This window comes from Plecotus auritus, assembly GCF_963455305.1.
Source record: "Plecotus auritus genome assembly, chromosome: 7".
Taxonomy (NCBI): Eukaryota; Metazoa; Chordata; class Mammalia; order Chiroptera; family Vespertilionidae; genus Plecotus; species Plecotus auritus.
The window spans coordinates 121757477-121772239 of record NC_137774.1 but is presented as its reverse complement, the minus strand read 5'-3'; the positions used below and the strand labels follow the sequence as shown (position 1 = coordinate 121772239).

Sequence of the window (14763 nt, the reverse complement as noted above, 5' to 3'; positions counted from 1 at the left end):
CAAGCAGTTGAACTTCTGATTGGTCGAACTCCGGAGGGGACACTTTGCATATTAGCCTTTTATTTTATTTTTTTTATAATTTTTTTAAAGAGGGCAGATAAGGAGGGCCTCTTTTTTTATATATATATATATTTTATTGATATTTTACAGAGAGGAAGGGAGAGGAATAGAGAGCTAGAAACATCGATGAGAGAGAAACATCGATCAGCTGCCTCCTGCACACCTCCCACTGAGGATGTGCCCGCAACCAAGGTACATGCCCTTGACCGGAATCGAACCCAGGACCCTTCAGTCCGCAGGCCAACGCTCTATCCACTGAGCCAAACAGGTTCCGGCACATATTAGCCTTTTATTATAAAGGATATATATATATATATATATATATATATATATATATATACACACTAATAAAAGAGAAACATGCAAATTAGCCATCACTCCGCTATGCCCACAAGCCACGTCCACCAGCCAATCAGGAGCAAGTATGCAAATTAACCCAACCAAGATGGCGGCCAGCCACAGAGCTGGAGCAAGCAGGAGACTTGGGTTGCCCCAGCGATGGAGGAAGCCAAGCTTCCCGCCTGCCCTGGCTAGCCCTGGCCTCCGCTCAAGGCTACAAAGTTTCAATTATAGAAGATAAATAAATCCCAACAAAAATGGCAGCGGCCACGGAGCTGGAGCCAGCCGGAGGCTTGGGTTGCCCCAGTAATGGAGGAAGACAAGCTTCCCAGCCACGCTGGCTGGACCCGGCCTCCGCCCAAGGCTACAAAGTTTCAATTATAGAAGATAAATAAATCCTAGATAATTGCTTCCAGCTGGCCCTGGCCTCCGCTCAAGGAGATGCTGAAAAAAAAAAAAAAAGAAAAAGAAAAAAAGGAGGGGCTAGGACCTTGGGTCACTGGGGGGGGGGGGGGGTGATCAGGCCAGGATGGGACAGCAGGGGCAGTTGGGGGTAAGCAGACCAGCAGGGGGGCCAGTTGGGAGTGAGCAGGCCATCAGTGGGGTCAGTTGGAGGTGAGCAGGTCAGTGGGGAGGGAAGGTGGGTGCGAGCAGGCCAGCAGGGAGGGCAGTTGGGGGTGACCAGGCCGGCAGAGGGGGGCAGTTGGGGCAAGCAGGCCGGCAGGCGGAGTGGTTAGGGGCAATCAGGCAGGCAGGCAGGCAGGCAGGTGAGCAGCTAGAGCCAGCAGTCCCGGATTGTGAGAGGGATGTCTGACTGCCAGTTTAGGCCCGATCCCTGTAAACCGGCAGTAGGACATCCTTTGAGGGGTCCCAGATTGGAGAGGGTGCAGGCCGGGCTGAGGAACACACCCCCCATGCACAAATTTTGTGCACCGGGTCACTAGTGTGTATATATATATACACAAATCTAAAGTATTCCAATACTAACTATATAAGCATAAGCTTAACACATTTGTTTTTCACAGGTGGGTCTAAAATGAATTTTAATCAATCTCAAACTTAATTCAGGTTGTTTCCTGTGTTTAATTTCTCTTCTCATATCTACCCAATAAAAACTACATGAATTCCAGGCAAGTAAGTAAAATAGTGAACTTGGATCAGAGTTTGCATTTTAAACACTTGGGATATTCACTTCCACAAGGTAATATTTTTGTTAAGAACATGGCTCTCTCATTCTACCTTAACACAATTCCTATTTTTATCTCTAGAGAATAATTTGCTCCTTTAAGAAAGAGAGTGGTACATGCACAGTACCATCCAAACTTAAAACTGTGGAACAAGATTGAGCAAACGGTAGCTGCTACTCAGCTCAGACAACTGGCATCATATCTTGCCAGAGCTGCCTGATGTTTTCTCATGATTCCATTGGCTTTATGCATTATGACAGAATCCCACAGACATGATGTGCCTTTCTCAGTCCATCACATCAGCAGGTCCATGGTATCTGTCTGCCTCATTACTGCTGATTTTAACTTTAACTACTTGCTCAAGGTGGTGTCTTCCAAGTTTCTCCACCATAAGTTATTATTTTCCTCTTTGTAGTTCATATATATTTAGTGGAAAAGTACTTTGAAATGATGCAAATACCTGTATCTCATCATAATTTTGCACCTACCAATTTAGCATCAATTTTTGATTTTTGCCTACAACTGTTACTGCGCTGTTTGTTAAAAGGTAGTTTCCTATTTCTATTTTCCCTTCTACATTTATTCATCGAAATTCTAACATAAGCAAAAGCTGTGCCTTCTCGCCCATTTATTTATTTAATTATTGATTTACTAGTAAGAAGTCATAGATATTTATATTATTCTATGATTTATGATCTATTGCTGCCATTATTTATTTTGTTGCCAAAATTGTTCCAGCTCTAGTCATTAGGAGCTCCTTTAATTTGGCTCTTATATCATTTTGACATTCTGCCATCTATTTTTGAGTACTTCCCTACTCTCTGGCTTTGCAAAATGTTCCAGGCGCATCTTGTACTTTTGCTGCCCTACATCTGCAATCAACCATTTCTCCAGGAGCCCTGCTTATTTTTATTGGGAAAAGTGTATTTAGAAACCAAGATCTGGGCCAGAGGTGTGTTGATTACACCTTTATAATTTCTCTGAGGGCCTCAGGAGACAGATCTAGGAAAATACAATATACTACACACACACACATCGATACACACACACACACACCTGTCCATTTTAATTGTTACCTATATCTCTATTAAAAACCATTAGTTTATACTGATACCATTGAACACCACAAAGTTCATCCCAGCTTTCCCCTGTTGTGTATTGCTTTTTAAATATATTATTATTGATTTTTCAAGAGAAAGGGAGAAGGAGAGACAGAAACATCAATGATGAGAAAATCATTGATCAGCTGCCTCATGCATGTCCCACACAGGGGATCGAGCCTGAAACCTGGGCATGTGCCCCAACCAGGAATTGAACCATGACCACACTGATTCAAAGGTCAACACTCAATCACTGAGCCATGCTGGCCGGGAACCCTGTTGTATATTGTAACTTCTTTCTCCAACAGTGAGAAACCTGGCACTCATCTACAATATATTTACTTTATTTGCTCATTTTCAGCATACACAATAAGTAGCTTTAGAATTGACACTCATGCTCTAGAGTACATTATTTGTGCATATTTAGTTCTTTTCTCTTGAGTTTTACAGTGTATAATTAAAATGCTGTTTTATATAATAACTTATATTAGTCATTTTATTCCCCACCCCCCTGAGGTGTAGTTATAGTTATAGAGTAGGTCCTCGGGTTATGTTGGAGATCTGTTCCTACGTGCCACATGATGCGATTTTTGCTGTAAGTCAGAACCCACCTACATAAGCACCTACGTCACTCACATGGAGCACACACACAGCAATAATGAAGTGAAACAGTAAAAAAAAAAAATTAAAAGAAAGATAACAATTCCTGACCTTTACTTTTGGTAAATAAATAAGAAAAAACATAAAGCACATATGTACATATGTTGAAATGATGGAACTTTTTTTTTATAAATACTGTAAATGGGAGATGGCAACATAACCATGAAATGATGTACCTTGAGTCCTACATAACCTGAGGACTGTCTGTATTCCATTTTGAGTTCCGCCCACATCCTAGCTTGATTTCATTCATTCATTCATTCATTCCGTGCTGAAATATTGCCATGATTAAAGAGAACTATATAATAATATTTTCTCAGAGAAATGTACCTTCCTCATTTTACCTCATTCCCATTTTCATTCTTGACACCAGTTCTTACCTATATTATATATGCTACCAATCTCATTAGTTTTTGGAGTTTACTTCTGATGTATCTTTTTGAATAAGTGAGCAGATAATGCATAATTTCTTTCACTCCTTCTTACATGAAATATTCCAAATTGTCAATACTCTTTTGCATTTACCTTTGCAATTAATAATATATCCTGTAATTATTTCCATATCAATTCCTAGAGGTCTTCCTTATTCTTTGTTGTACAGATACATAGTATTTCATCATGTGGATGCACCATGGTTTATTTAGTCACCTCTCCTACTAATGGGTATTTTATAATTGCAAACAATCCTATATAATAAAAGCCTAATATGCTAAGTGTCCGGTCATCTGGTGAGCCGTTCAACCAATTTTTTTAAAATATATTTTTATTGATATTTTACAGAGAGGAAGGGAGAGGGACAGAGAGCTAGAAACATCGATGAGAGAGAAACATCGATCAGCCGCCTCCCGCACACCCCCTACTGGGGATGTGCCCGCAACCAAGGCACGTGGCCCTGACCAGAATCGAACCTGGGACCCCCCAGTCTGCAGGCCGACGCTCTATCCACTGAGCCAAACCGGTTTCGGCCGTTCAACCAATTAACCGCTCGCTATGATGTGTACTGACCACCAGGGAGCAGATGCTCCGACTGGTAGGTTAGCTTGCTGCTGGGGTCCAGCCAATCAGGACTGAGCAAGATGGGCTGGACATGCCCTGGAGCCCTCCTGTGGTCCCTCCCTGGATGGCCAACCTCCCGTGTCTCTCCCTGGCCCCTATCATGCACTGGTGGGGTCCCGTGGCCTGGCCTGTGCCCTCTTGCGATCCGGGACCCTTGGGAAATGTTGGAGAGCCAGTTTCGGCCCGATCCCACAGGCCAGGCTGAGGGACCCCACTGGTGCACAAATTCATGCACCAGGCCTCTAGTGCTGTAATAAATAATTGTGTGTATGTTTATTTACTAATGTTGGGAAGACACATCTAGGATGAAAAGTCTGATCTCCTGATGTCTGGTTCAATTCTGTTTTAGATGAAATGGTGTTATATAATGGAATGAAGAATACTCTAAAAACTAAAAAAAAGTTATATAAATATAGCAAAATAAAACCATGTTAATAGCATTATTTTCTTCCTCTGATATAATTATAACTTATTTTGAGACAAGAAGTTCAGGTCAATAAATATTTGTCCTCAGTTATTAAGTCAGATGGTTAATTTTCAAAATTTCCCCCATGTGTTTTAATTTTAACATTTCTAATCACACCTTCATTCATTAAGAATGTTCTGATATTTACTAGTTTTTACTTAAAAACTAAATCCATTATTTATATAGTTTCTAGTGTAAAAACATTATTATATTATTTTTTCTATTTTATTCTTATAGAGACAGGAGATAAAAGTACAAACTATAGTCCTGATTTGGTCCCTTCCACTCCCTAAGTATGGAGGTCAATAGGGTTGGAGGAGAAAAAGAAGATTATATAATGCCAGGAGTGCTCTCCACGTGCTCTGACAATGAGTTGGAGGCTTAGGGACTCTCCTCCTTCCCAGTGAGAGGAGTTAGACCAGATTCAGTTTCCTCTGGGATTGTGGGCCCTTGGGGCCCTCAGTTCTCCACATTCTAAATAGGTGATATTTGGAAATGTGCAAAGGATGCTATACTGTCTGTTTAGGGTCTATCTCTGGTACTGCCTCTAATTTGGGTTCAAGGAGCCCAGGCTAGTTCATCAGGAGATTGCTTTGGGATTTGGAATCCAGAAACTAAATATTCCAAATGCCTTGTCTTTTTCTTCATTATAGCCTACAAAGACCTGTTTAAGCCACCATGAGACTACTGTCAGGTTCAACTAGTAAGTCTCAGAAAGTTGCTTGTTGGGAATCACCAAAGTTTTGGTGAGATGCTAGTTCTGGTTTCTGCAAATTTAGCTGATTCAACTGAGTAAATCGATGCAGCAAAAAGAATGTCAGGTCTGCCAAAAGTGACTTCTGTATGGCTTCAAGTATGTGTCTCACCTACTTCATTAACTGTATCACTAATTACATATAATTCAGAGTCTAATTTCTCAGCAGTTTTGTAGGGATTTTGCTGTCTGGATTGGGCCCAGTTCAGAGTTGCAAACTTGCATCATAACCTCTTCCTACGGTCACAGGAGTCAGATAACGTTTCAAACCACATCACTGGACCCAACCTTCTAAAAATTATAATATTATAGTTAATTTATTTGAACTTAAGCAACCATTAAAAATTTTTGTCAAAAACGCACAGAATAAACTTCCAAGTAATGTTCTTCTTATGACCTTACCTCCTCGATCTCGGGCAGCTAAACTTTGACCCTTTCTTAATGTAATATCCAATTGGTACATTCCGGGATCAGCCAGAGGGACATCTGCATTACTGGTTCCAGAAGTATTTATTTTCTGGAAAGCAAGAAATATACAAAATATTAAAATAATTATCTTTCTTCTATTTCCTCCAAATGGGGGCCATATGTAGTTTAACTCAAACTATAAGAATTAGTCAATAAAATTTGTGAATTCATACAGCATCATAATCACACAGTTCTCTGAAGGTTTTAAAATTCATAAAATTCTCCAGACTAAATAAAAACATGGCAGTTATAGGAATCCCTGTATTAATTCAAATTAAAAATAACAAATGCAATATGAAAAAACATTTCCCAGGGAAAGCCCCACATAATTCAACTAAGAAAGACTAATGTAGGAATAGTTCTTGAAGTAAAAATACAATCAATGATGAATAGAGAATAAAGGTATGCAAGATCAGTTAATTTCCACATTACTGAGCTGAAAATTAAAATGATTCATTCAGGTGATTTTGTTGACTCCTTTATCTATGCAAAAGGGCTCAACCTTGTGAATTACATACTTTTATTTTGACCCCAACATAAAATATGATATAATTATACATAAATAAATTCACATAGCATTTTGATAGTATTTGCAAGTAAATAATATTAATATAGAGACAATATCTAGTGCTGTTTTCTATGGAATAAAATTGCACAAGCTATTTATAGAACTAAAGATTTTTGCAAGGCTACTTCTATAGAATATCAACAACATACTCTGTTTATTTAATAGTCATTGAGTTACAAACACACTTGAAGAGGCATATCTATAATAATAAAAGCCTAATATGTTAAGTGTCCAGTCGTCTGGTCGGCCATTCAACCAGTCAAAGAGTAATATGCTAATGATATGCTAAGGCTGCTCAACTGTTCGCTATGATGTGCACTGACCAGCAAGGGGCTGACAGTCGACCAGTCACTATGATGTGCACTGACTACCAGGGGGCAGACACTCTGACTGGTAGGTAGGTTAGCTTGCTGCTGGGTTCTGGCCGATTGGGATTGAGTGAGACAGGCTGGACACATCCTGGAGCTCTCCCGTGGTCCCTCCTTGGCTGGCCAACCTCCTGTGTCCCTCCCCTGCCCCGATTGTACACCGGTGGGGTCCCTCAGCCTGGCCTGCACCCTCTCGCAATCTGGGACCCCTCGGGGGATGTCAGAGAGTCGGTTTCGGCCCGATCCTGCAGGCCAGGCTGAGGGACCCCACTGGTACACGAATTCGTGCACTGGGCCTCTAGTATTAAAATAACACAAAAGAAACATAGAGTAAAAATTGTACAGGTCACAGTTTATACTTTCTGTCAATCTGATACAGCAGGAAAAGTTACTTTTTCACATGTTGAGATGATTTTAAATTATAATTTTTTCCAATTAAAAATAAATGTTCTTTTATTTTGGAATAGTATGCATGAATAAGGTAAAATATTAGACACCAGTCTGGTTCTTTCAGTTCCAAAATTTACATGAAATACAACTATAAAGCATCATTTTGTTTGAGGTTTCAAGACCAAGATAAAGAAGCTTTCCTATAGGAGCAATTATCATTTAAAATTAAAAATAGTGCAACTCTGATAACCCAAATTCATCATTTCTCCTCTGGTAACAATAAAAAAGAATTCACTCCTTCTCATGATATCTCTGTTTCTATGAACGACAGCATTTTCCCTCAGTTACTCAGGCTAGAAATTGATGAGCTAGCCTTGATTTCTTCATTTCTCTTTCCATCACATTCAAATAGTTGCCAAATTCCATCCACTCCATTTCCATATTACATCCTGCAGTTGCCTATGTCTTTTATTTTCTGTTACCACTAATTTGGATCAGATCTTCAAACAACAGAGGAGCAAAAGGTAAAATGATTGCCTTACTCTTCTAATTGCCCCACCTCCTTGGGGTTTCCTAGGATAATCCTTAGGATATATCCTTCCACACTTTTATTTGTCTTCATATATAAACAAATACACATACATATAGGTTTATTTTTGTGGTTGAGTTTTCAGTTTTTGTTTGTTGCTAACAAAGAGCATATTTGTCTATTATTTTATAATTTATTTAATTTTAAAATATCATGGCACTTTTCTGGTCTACATATAGATTTATCTACTTTTCTTTTACATACATCATTTTTTCACAGTGTAGGAATACCATAATTTCTTTAATTATCTCCCTACTAATGAATTTGAGTTGGTTTCAATATATGCCACTACAAAGGCTTGGGCTTTTATTTATTTTTTAGAACATAAATCTTCCCCAAAAGATTTAAATATTTCATACTCCTATTGAAAGTTACAAGAGTGCCTACTTCCCACATCCTAGCCAGCATAGGATGTTACTAATTTTCAAGGTTGGTGGGAAAAAACTGTTATCTTCCTTTATATACATTTCCTGAACTATGGTAAGGTGTCTTGAAACTAGTGTAGACAGCAAGAGAGTAAGAGCTGTTCACTGGGCCACACAGAAGATGCCAACCAAGGGCTTCTGAACCACTTTTCAAAGAACAGTTTGTATGTGGGTCCAATTAATAAGCAAAATTAAAATCCAACAAACATTTGTTAAACTTCAAGTATGTTCTAAGGCTTTCATTAGGTTCTTTTATATACATTATTTCAAATAAACAAATCCATTAATAAATATTAAATGTAGATAGATTTACTTCTTTCTAAAGCCAGAATAAAATCTATAGGAAAGGAGAAGTTTTTTACCCACCCTGCATCCTCCTCTAAGGTCTTGATAGGTATCTTAAAGGTAGAAAAAATTGAATGCTCAGATATCTGTATTTTCTTCATAGCTTTCATTGCTCTATTCAGTGCTACTTGAAGTCTACAGTGAATAATTCATAGAGTACCTGGTTTTATATTTTAAAAATATATACATCTAATTTCATTATATTTATTGGGTAGACATGCATTAATAAAATTATATAGGTTTCAAGTGTACAATTCTATAATATATCATCTGTATATTGTATTGTGTGTTCACCACCCAAAATCAAGTCACCCTCCATCACCATATATTTGACCTTTTTTACCCTTATCTACCTTCCCAAGTTAAGGAATTTCAAAGGTAATTCTAACTATACTAGATTTTTCACTTTTGAAAAATTTAGAATTTAACACGTTGTTAAGCGATAACTTCACTGAATTTACATAAATTGGCTTTTTTAAAGCCTGAATAATATTCCATTTGTGGCCTGGCCGGCATGGCTCAGTAGTTAAGTTTTGACCTATAAATCAGGAGTTCATGGTTTCATTCCCAGTCAGGACACATGCCCAGATTGCAGGCTCGATCCCCAGTGTGGGGCATGCAGGAGGCAGCTGATCAATGATTCTCTCTCATCATTGATGTTTCCCTCTCTTCCTCCCTCTCCCTTACCCTCTCCCTCCCTCTCTGAAATAAATAAAAATATATTTTAAAAACTATTCCATTTGTGTGTGTATGTATGTGTGTATCACATTTTATTTGACTGTTCATCTGATGACAGCCACTTACTAGTAGGTTATTTCCATACCTTGGCTATTGTGAATAATGCTGTGATGAATAGCAATTCAGATATCTCTTCAAAGTACTGATTTCATTTCCTTTGGATATATGCTGCCTTGCCCTCTTGTTCTCCATGTCTTCCTACCTGCTTTTCAAGGGCCATTTCATCAGCACTTTACATGCTTTTTTTTTTTGTCCATTATCACATCCTATCACAAATTTATATTGGCCATGTTATATTGTAAACTTTTAAAATCAGGGAATGGAGTTTTTAAGGATCAACTCAACAGAAATTGTGATAGAGGCTATGAGGACAGAAATATGTCTTTAAGGACAAATGATCTAGCTGAGTAGAGACATACATGGGGATCTGTAACAAAGTTGGCTACTCCATGGGTAGTTTGTTAACTCTCTTCTTCTGTGCTGAAGTATGGCATCTAATCTGTTTTAGCACCTTCTTTTGTGAGGAACCTAAGTATAACCTTAGAATCCTCCTCAATACAATGCTCTAGGATGCCATTCCTAATTGATCAAAATTGGCACTTCAAGTGGAACTTTGTCCACTCAAAAGCTATAATAAGGACAGACTGTGCTGTAAATTCACAGGAGAGATGCCAAAACCAATTATTATGGGAAAAGAATCTGAGTATCCCTCTAGAGATGACAACAGAGCAAGGTGTGGAAATATGAATTTTGACAAGTGAAGATTTGAAATAAGAAAGGATGAGACAATCAGCATGAGCCAAATGGTGAGTAGTCACCGGCGGTGCATCACTGGCATGTGTGACAAATAAAGTGGAAAGGATAACTGATGCCCACTGATGCCAGGCTGAGGAGAGTTCTTGTGGGCAGCAGGAAAGCATCACAGGCTTTTGGAGAGAGAAGCAATAAAACCAGGGCTCATTTAACACACATTTATTGCCTATCTTTCATCTTTCCTGTTCTGGGCTAAGTGCTTAGATTACACAGATGAACAAAACCAGGCCTTTTCTCTGTAGGATGGAAGAGAACAGAGAAATCCTGTGGATATAGAAATTATTTGAAAAGTTTTATAACAGTCCAGTTTAAGTCATAAGGGCTTCATCTGGTCAGCGATAATGGAAATAAAAGATGAATTAGAAAGATATTGAGGCAATTCAGTCAGCTGAATTTGTCAACTGACAGGATGTGAGAGAGAGGGGAGATGGATATATGAGCCACTCATAAGTTTGAGCTGAGCTCCTGGGAGAATGGTAATGTCAGTAATAGAAAGCACCACTGTGAACAGTTCCAAGGATATTGCCAACTCCATACAAGAAGGAAATCAAGAACTTAATGTAAATCTGGAGAGGCATCTCTCCTCAGACTCACTGAATGGTTCCAATAAGAAATCTGGTAGGCCAGTTATAGACGGATACTAGAAATATATTTTTTATTATGAAGTACCTTTTTAATAAATGTTTAACTTACCAAATGTAAGTATGTATTAGGAAAGATATATCTGAAATGCTAGGCACACTTGTAGCTCTAATACAAACATTGTCATTTTAAATCTTCTTTTTCCAAGTTAACATTTTTGTGATATTATTAGAACTGCAAATATACCTTTCCTTTCCCTAAACTGCATATCCCACACTTATATGTGTGTTGTTATTTTTTAACCACTTTATTGAGGTATGATTTATATGTAAGAAGCTGTGGATATAACTCGATGAGTTTGGGCATGTTTATACACCTGTGGAACCATCACTACTATCAAGGCCACAGACATATCCAGAACTTCTGAAAGTTTCTTCCTGCCCTCTTTGTTATCATCATCATCATCATAATCATAATCATCATCATCATCATCATCATCATTTTTGTGTGTGTGGTAAGAACACTTAGCATGAGCTCTACCCCCATAGAAAATTTTAAGTATATACTACAGTATTGTTAGCTGTTGGCACTATGCTATATAGTAGATCTTCAGAATTTATTCATCCCACATAACTGAAACATTGTACCCTTTCACCATTACCCCCATTTCCCCTTCCCCAACCTCTGGCAACCCCCATTCTACTCTTTGCTTCTATGAGTTTAAGAATTTTAGATTCTACATATAAGTGAGATCATTTAATGTTTGTCTTACTGTGTCTGGTTTATTTCCCTTAGCAAAATGTTTTCCAGGTCCATCTATTATTGCAAATGTTAGATTTTCCTTCTTTTTTTTTAAGGCTGAATAACATTCTGTCATACGTATATACCAAATTGTCTTTATCCATTCATCCACCAGTGAATGTTTAGGCTGTATTTACATCTTGACTATTGTGAATAATGCTCCAATAAACATCGGAGTGCAGGTGTCTCTTCAAGATCCTAGTGCAAATCCTTTGCTTAAATACCCAGAAATGAAATTGCTGGATTATATGAAACCACAAAAGACTCTGAATAGCCAAAGCAATCTTTACAGAAGAACAATGCTGGAGGCATCACACTTCCTAATTTCAAACTATACTACAAAGCTGTAGTGATCAAAACAGTTATGGTACTGGCATAAAAACAGACATATAGACCAAAAGAATAAAGAGCCCAGGAGTAAACCCACATGAAGGGTCAACTAATCTTCTATAAGGACACCATGAATACAAACTAGGGTAAGAGTAGCCTCTTAAACAAATAATGCTAATAAAACTGAATAGCCACATGCAAAATAATGAAATTAGACCCTTATGTAAAAAATAAATCAAAATGGATGAAAGACATAAACATAAAACCTGAGATCATTAAATGCCAAGGAGAAAACACAGGGGGTAAAGCTCCTTGACATTAATCTTGGTAATGAAATTTTGGATATGACACCAAAAGTACAGGTAACAACAGTAGAAATATATAAGTATGTCTACATCAAATTAAAAAGCTTCTGCACAGAAAATAAAATAATCAACAAAACAAAAAGACAACCTATGAAACAGGAGAAAATATTTGTAAACCAATATACATGATAAGGGCTTAATATCCAAAGTATATAAGGAACTCATACAATTCAGTAGCAAAACAAATAAACCACTTAAAATATGGGCAAAGGACCTGAATAGACATTTTTCCGAAGAATACATACAAATGGTCAACAAGTACATGAAAAGGTGCTCAGCATCACTAATCATCAGGGACATACAAATCAAAACCAAAATGAGATATTATCTCATGCCTCATGCCTGTAAGGATGGCTATTATTTTTAAAAAAGGTAAAATGCTAGTGAGGATATGGAAAAGAGGGAATCCTTGTACATCTTTAGTGGGAATGTAAAAAAAAAATGATAAGCTCAAAATTTTAAATTCAGTGTTCTAGGTACAATTAGAGGATCAGGGAAGTTTCTATGACAACACTCAAAACTTTGGGACTGTTGAAGCCAAAAAGCAGATGTAATGTTTGAAGTTGTAGATTATAACATAAGTGAAATACAAGGCCTTATTAAGTCACCTAGGGGAAAGTCAGCGGGGGGTGGGGGGGGGGAACAACAACTGTGGAAGAGATGAAGTCTGAGAACTAGAAAGAAAGCATTTGGAAGGATTATTATGACCAGAGCACCCACCTCTTCTACTCCACCAAGCCACCATGTTTGTTTGTTTGTTAATCCTCACCCAGCAATATTTTTCCCATTGACCCTTCGGGTACGTGGGCCAACATTCTAACCACTGAGTCACACCGGCCAGGGCAAGTCACCCTTTTTGCAGAAGCCCTTTCTCTATAGTTCCTGACTTGCTTAAACTACAGCAGTTGCCATCCATGGTAATGTTACATTTCCTCATGCCTAACTCTCTTTCCCTCATTTTATACATCGTAGTAGTACTCAAACGTGAGGGCTTTGGCTAGGGACCAGGGAACTGTGGGTTGGGACCCAGGTTTTAGTCATTTTCCTTACAGATACTCAGGTAATTTTAATATGCAGCCTAGCTTGACCCATTATTCCAGTTATAGAAGCAAGTCTTTGAGAAGGCTCATCCACAAAGAATTTCCAGACTTTTCTTATTTACACCATGAAACACCTGGAGAATATGTGTGGAAATCAATAGGAGGGTCCTTGTGACTTTGAGCTCTGCTGCTTAGGAGGGCTTTTTCCCTAAGTGAAGAAAGCATTCCATAGAAGATACAATGGTGCTGATGAATTCAAACTTGAGAGTGCCACCAGGCCTTTTGTAGAGTTTCATTATAGGCAAAAAATGAGGTTACTCTGTTAGTTGTGGTGGTCGACCCTTATTGTCAATAGGAAGTAGAGTTAGTGTAGCATTGTATAAGGAAGGAAAAGTATGTCTGCATTACAGGAGATTTTCTTGGGTGCTCTATCTAGTATTGCCATGCCCAGGGGATTGTGTATTGCTTAAGTTATTCCATATGTGTTTCATACACTTGGGCCATGCTCAATGCAGCTTTAACCTTATCTGCCAATAAAATCTCCTTAAAATTAAAATTTTATGAAAGCTTTTACATTTTCAACTTCTAAAATTGAACAATCCTGTCAAGGTTATCAAGAAGTGTCTCTGAGGTTTTTTACTTAGTCATTACTAGTTTCTACTTAGTCATCTCTCATAGTTTCAATGACATTGAAAATATTAGTACAGTGAAATCTCCATCAAATGGAAATCAAAGGTTTTCAAAACTTAATTTTCAAAAACAGAACTTAAAAGTCACTTAGATATTCAAAGCTCAGTGAAGTGCAGAGGTCCACTTGCCAAAGGAACATCATGATTATTTAGAAGTCAAATGAATAAATGACTTTAAAAACTGAAACCACATAGAATGGAGAAAATTCATGGCAACCAATGAGCACACCTGATTGGTATGTCAGTCATAGAGCCTGAGTAATCTACAGCCCCACCTGAAAGAACAGATTATTCTTGATTCTATGTAAACTTAATTTCCTGTCCCTTGTTCATACTGATTAGACTAGAGCTTGGTATCTGACCCTTAGACAATAGAAAGGCTGGTGGGTGAGTTTTCTAGCAAAACTGTTATTAGGCAAAGGTTATTTGGACCAAGTTCAGAGACAATAAAAGTTAAAAGTGGCTCCTAAAGCCAAAGGGCCAATTAGAGAGACTGGAGAGGCCATAATGGCCTTAGTACAGTGGTCGGCAAACTCATTAGTCAACAGAGCCAAATATCAACAGTACAACGATTGAAATTTCTTTTGAGAGCCAAATTTTTTAAACTTAAACTTCTTCTAATGCCACTTC

The 14763-nt window shown here is 38.1% G+C and overlaps 1 protein-coding gene across 14 annotated transcripts in view; it reads right to left on the bottom strand.

Moving 5' to 3' along the window:
• MCTP1 (multiple C2 and transmembrane domain containing 1) overlaps positions 1–14763 on the bottom strand; it is a gene marked incomplete at its 3' end in the record, with an annotated part of 469528 nt that overhangs the window by 274514 nt on the left and 180251 nt on the right. For all 14 annotated transcript variants that reach the window (XM_080678379.1, XM_080678386.1, XM_080678388.1 and 11 more), the window contains exon 2: positions 6025–6139. In XM_080678379.1, coding sequence (XP_080534505.1) covers positions 6025–6139 — 115 coding nt within the window. The remainder of the gene's footprint in view (positions 1–6024; positions 6140–14763) is intronic.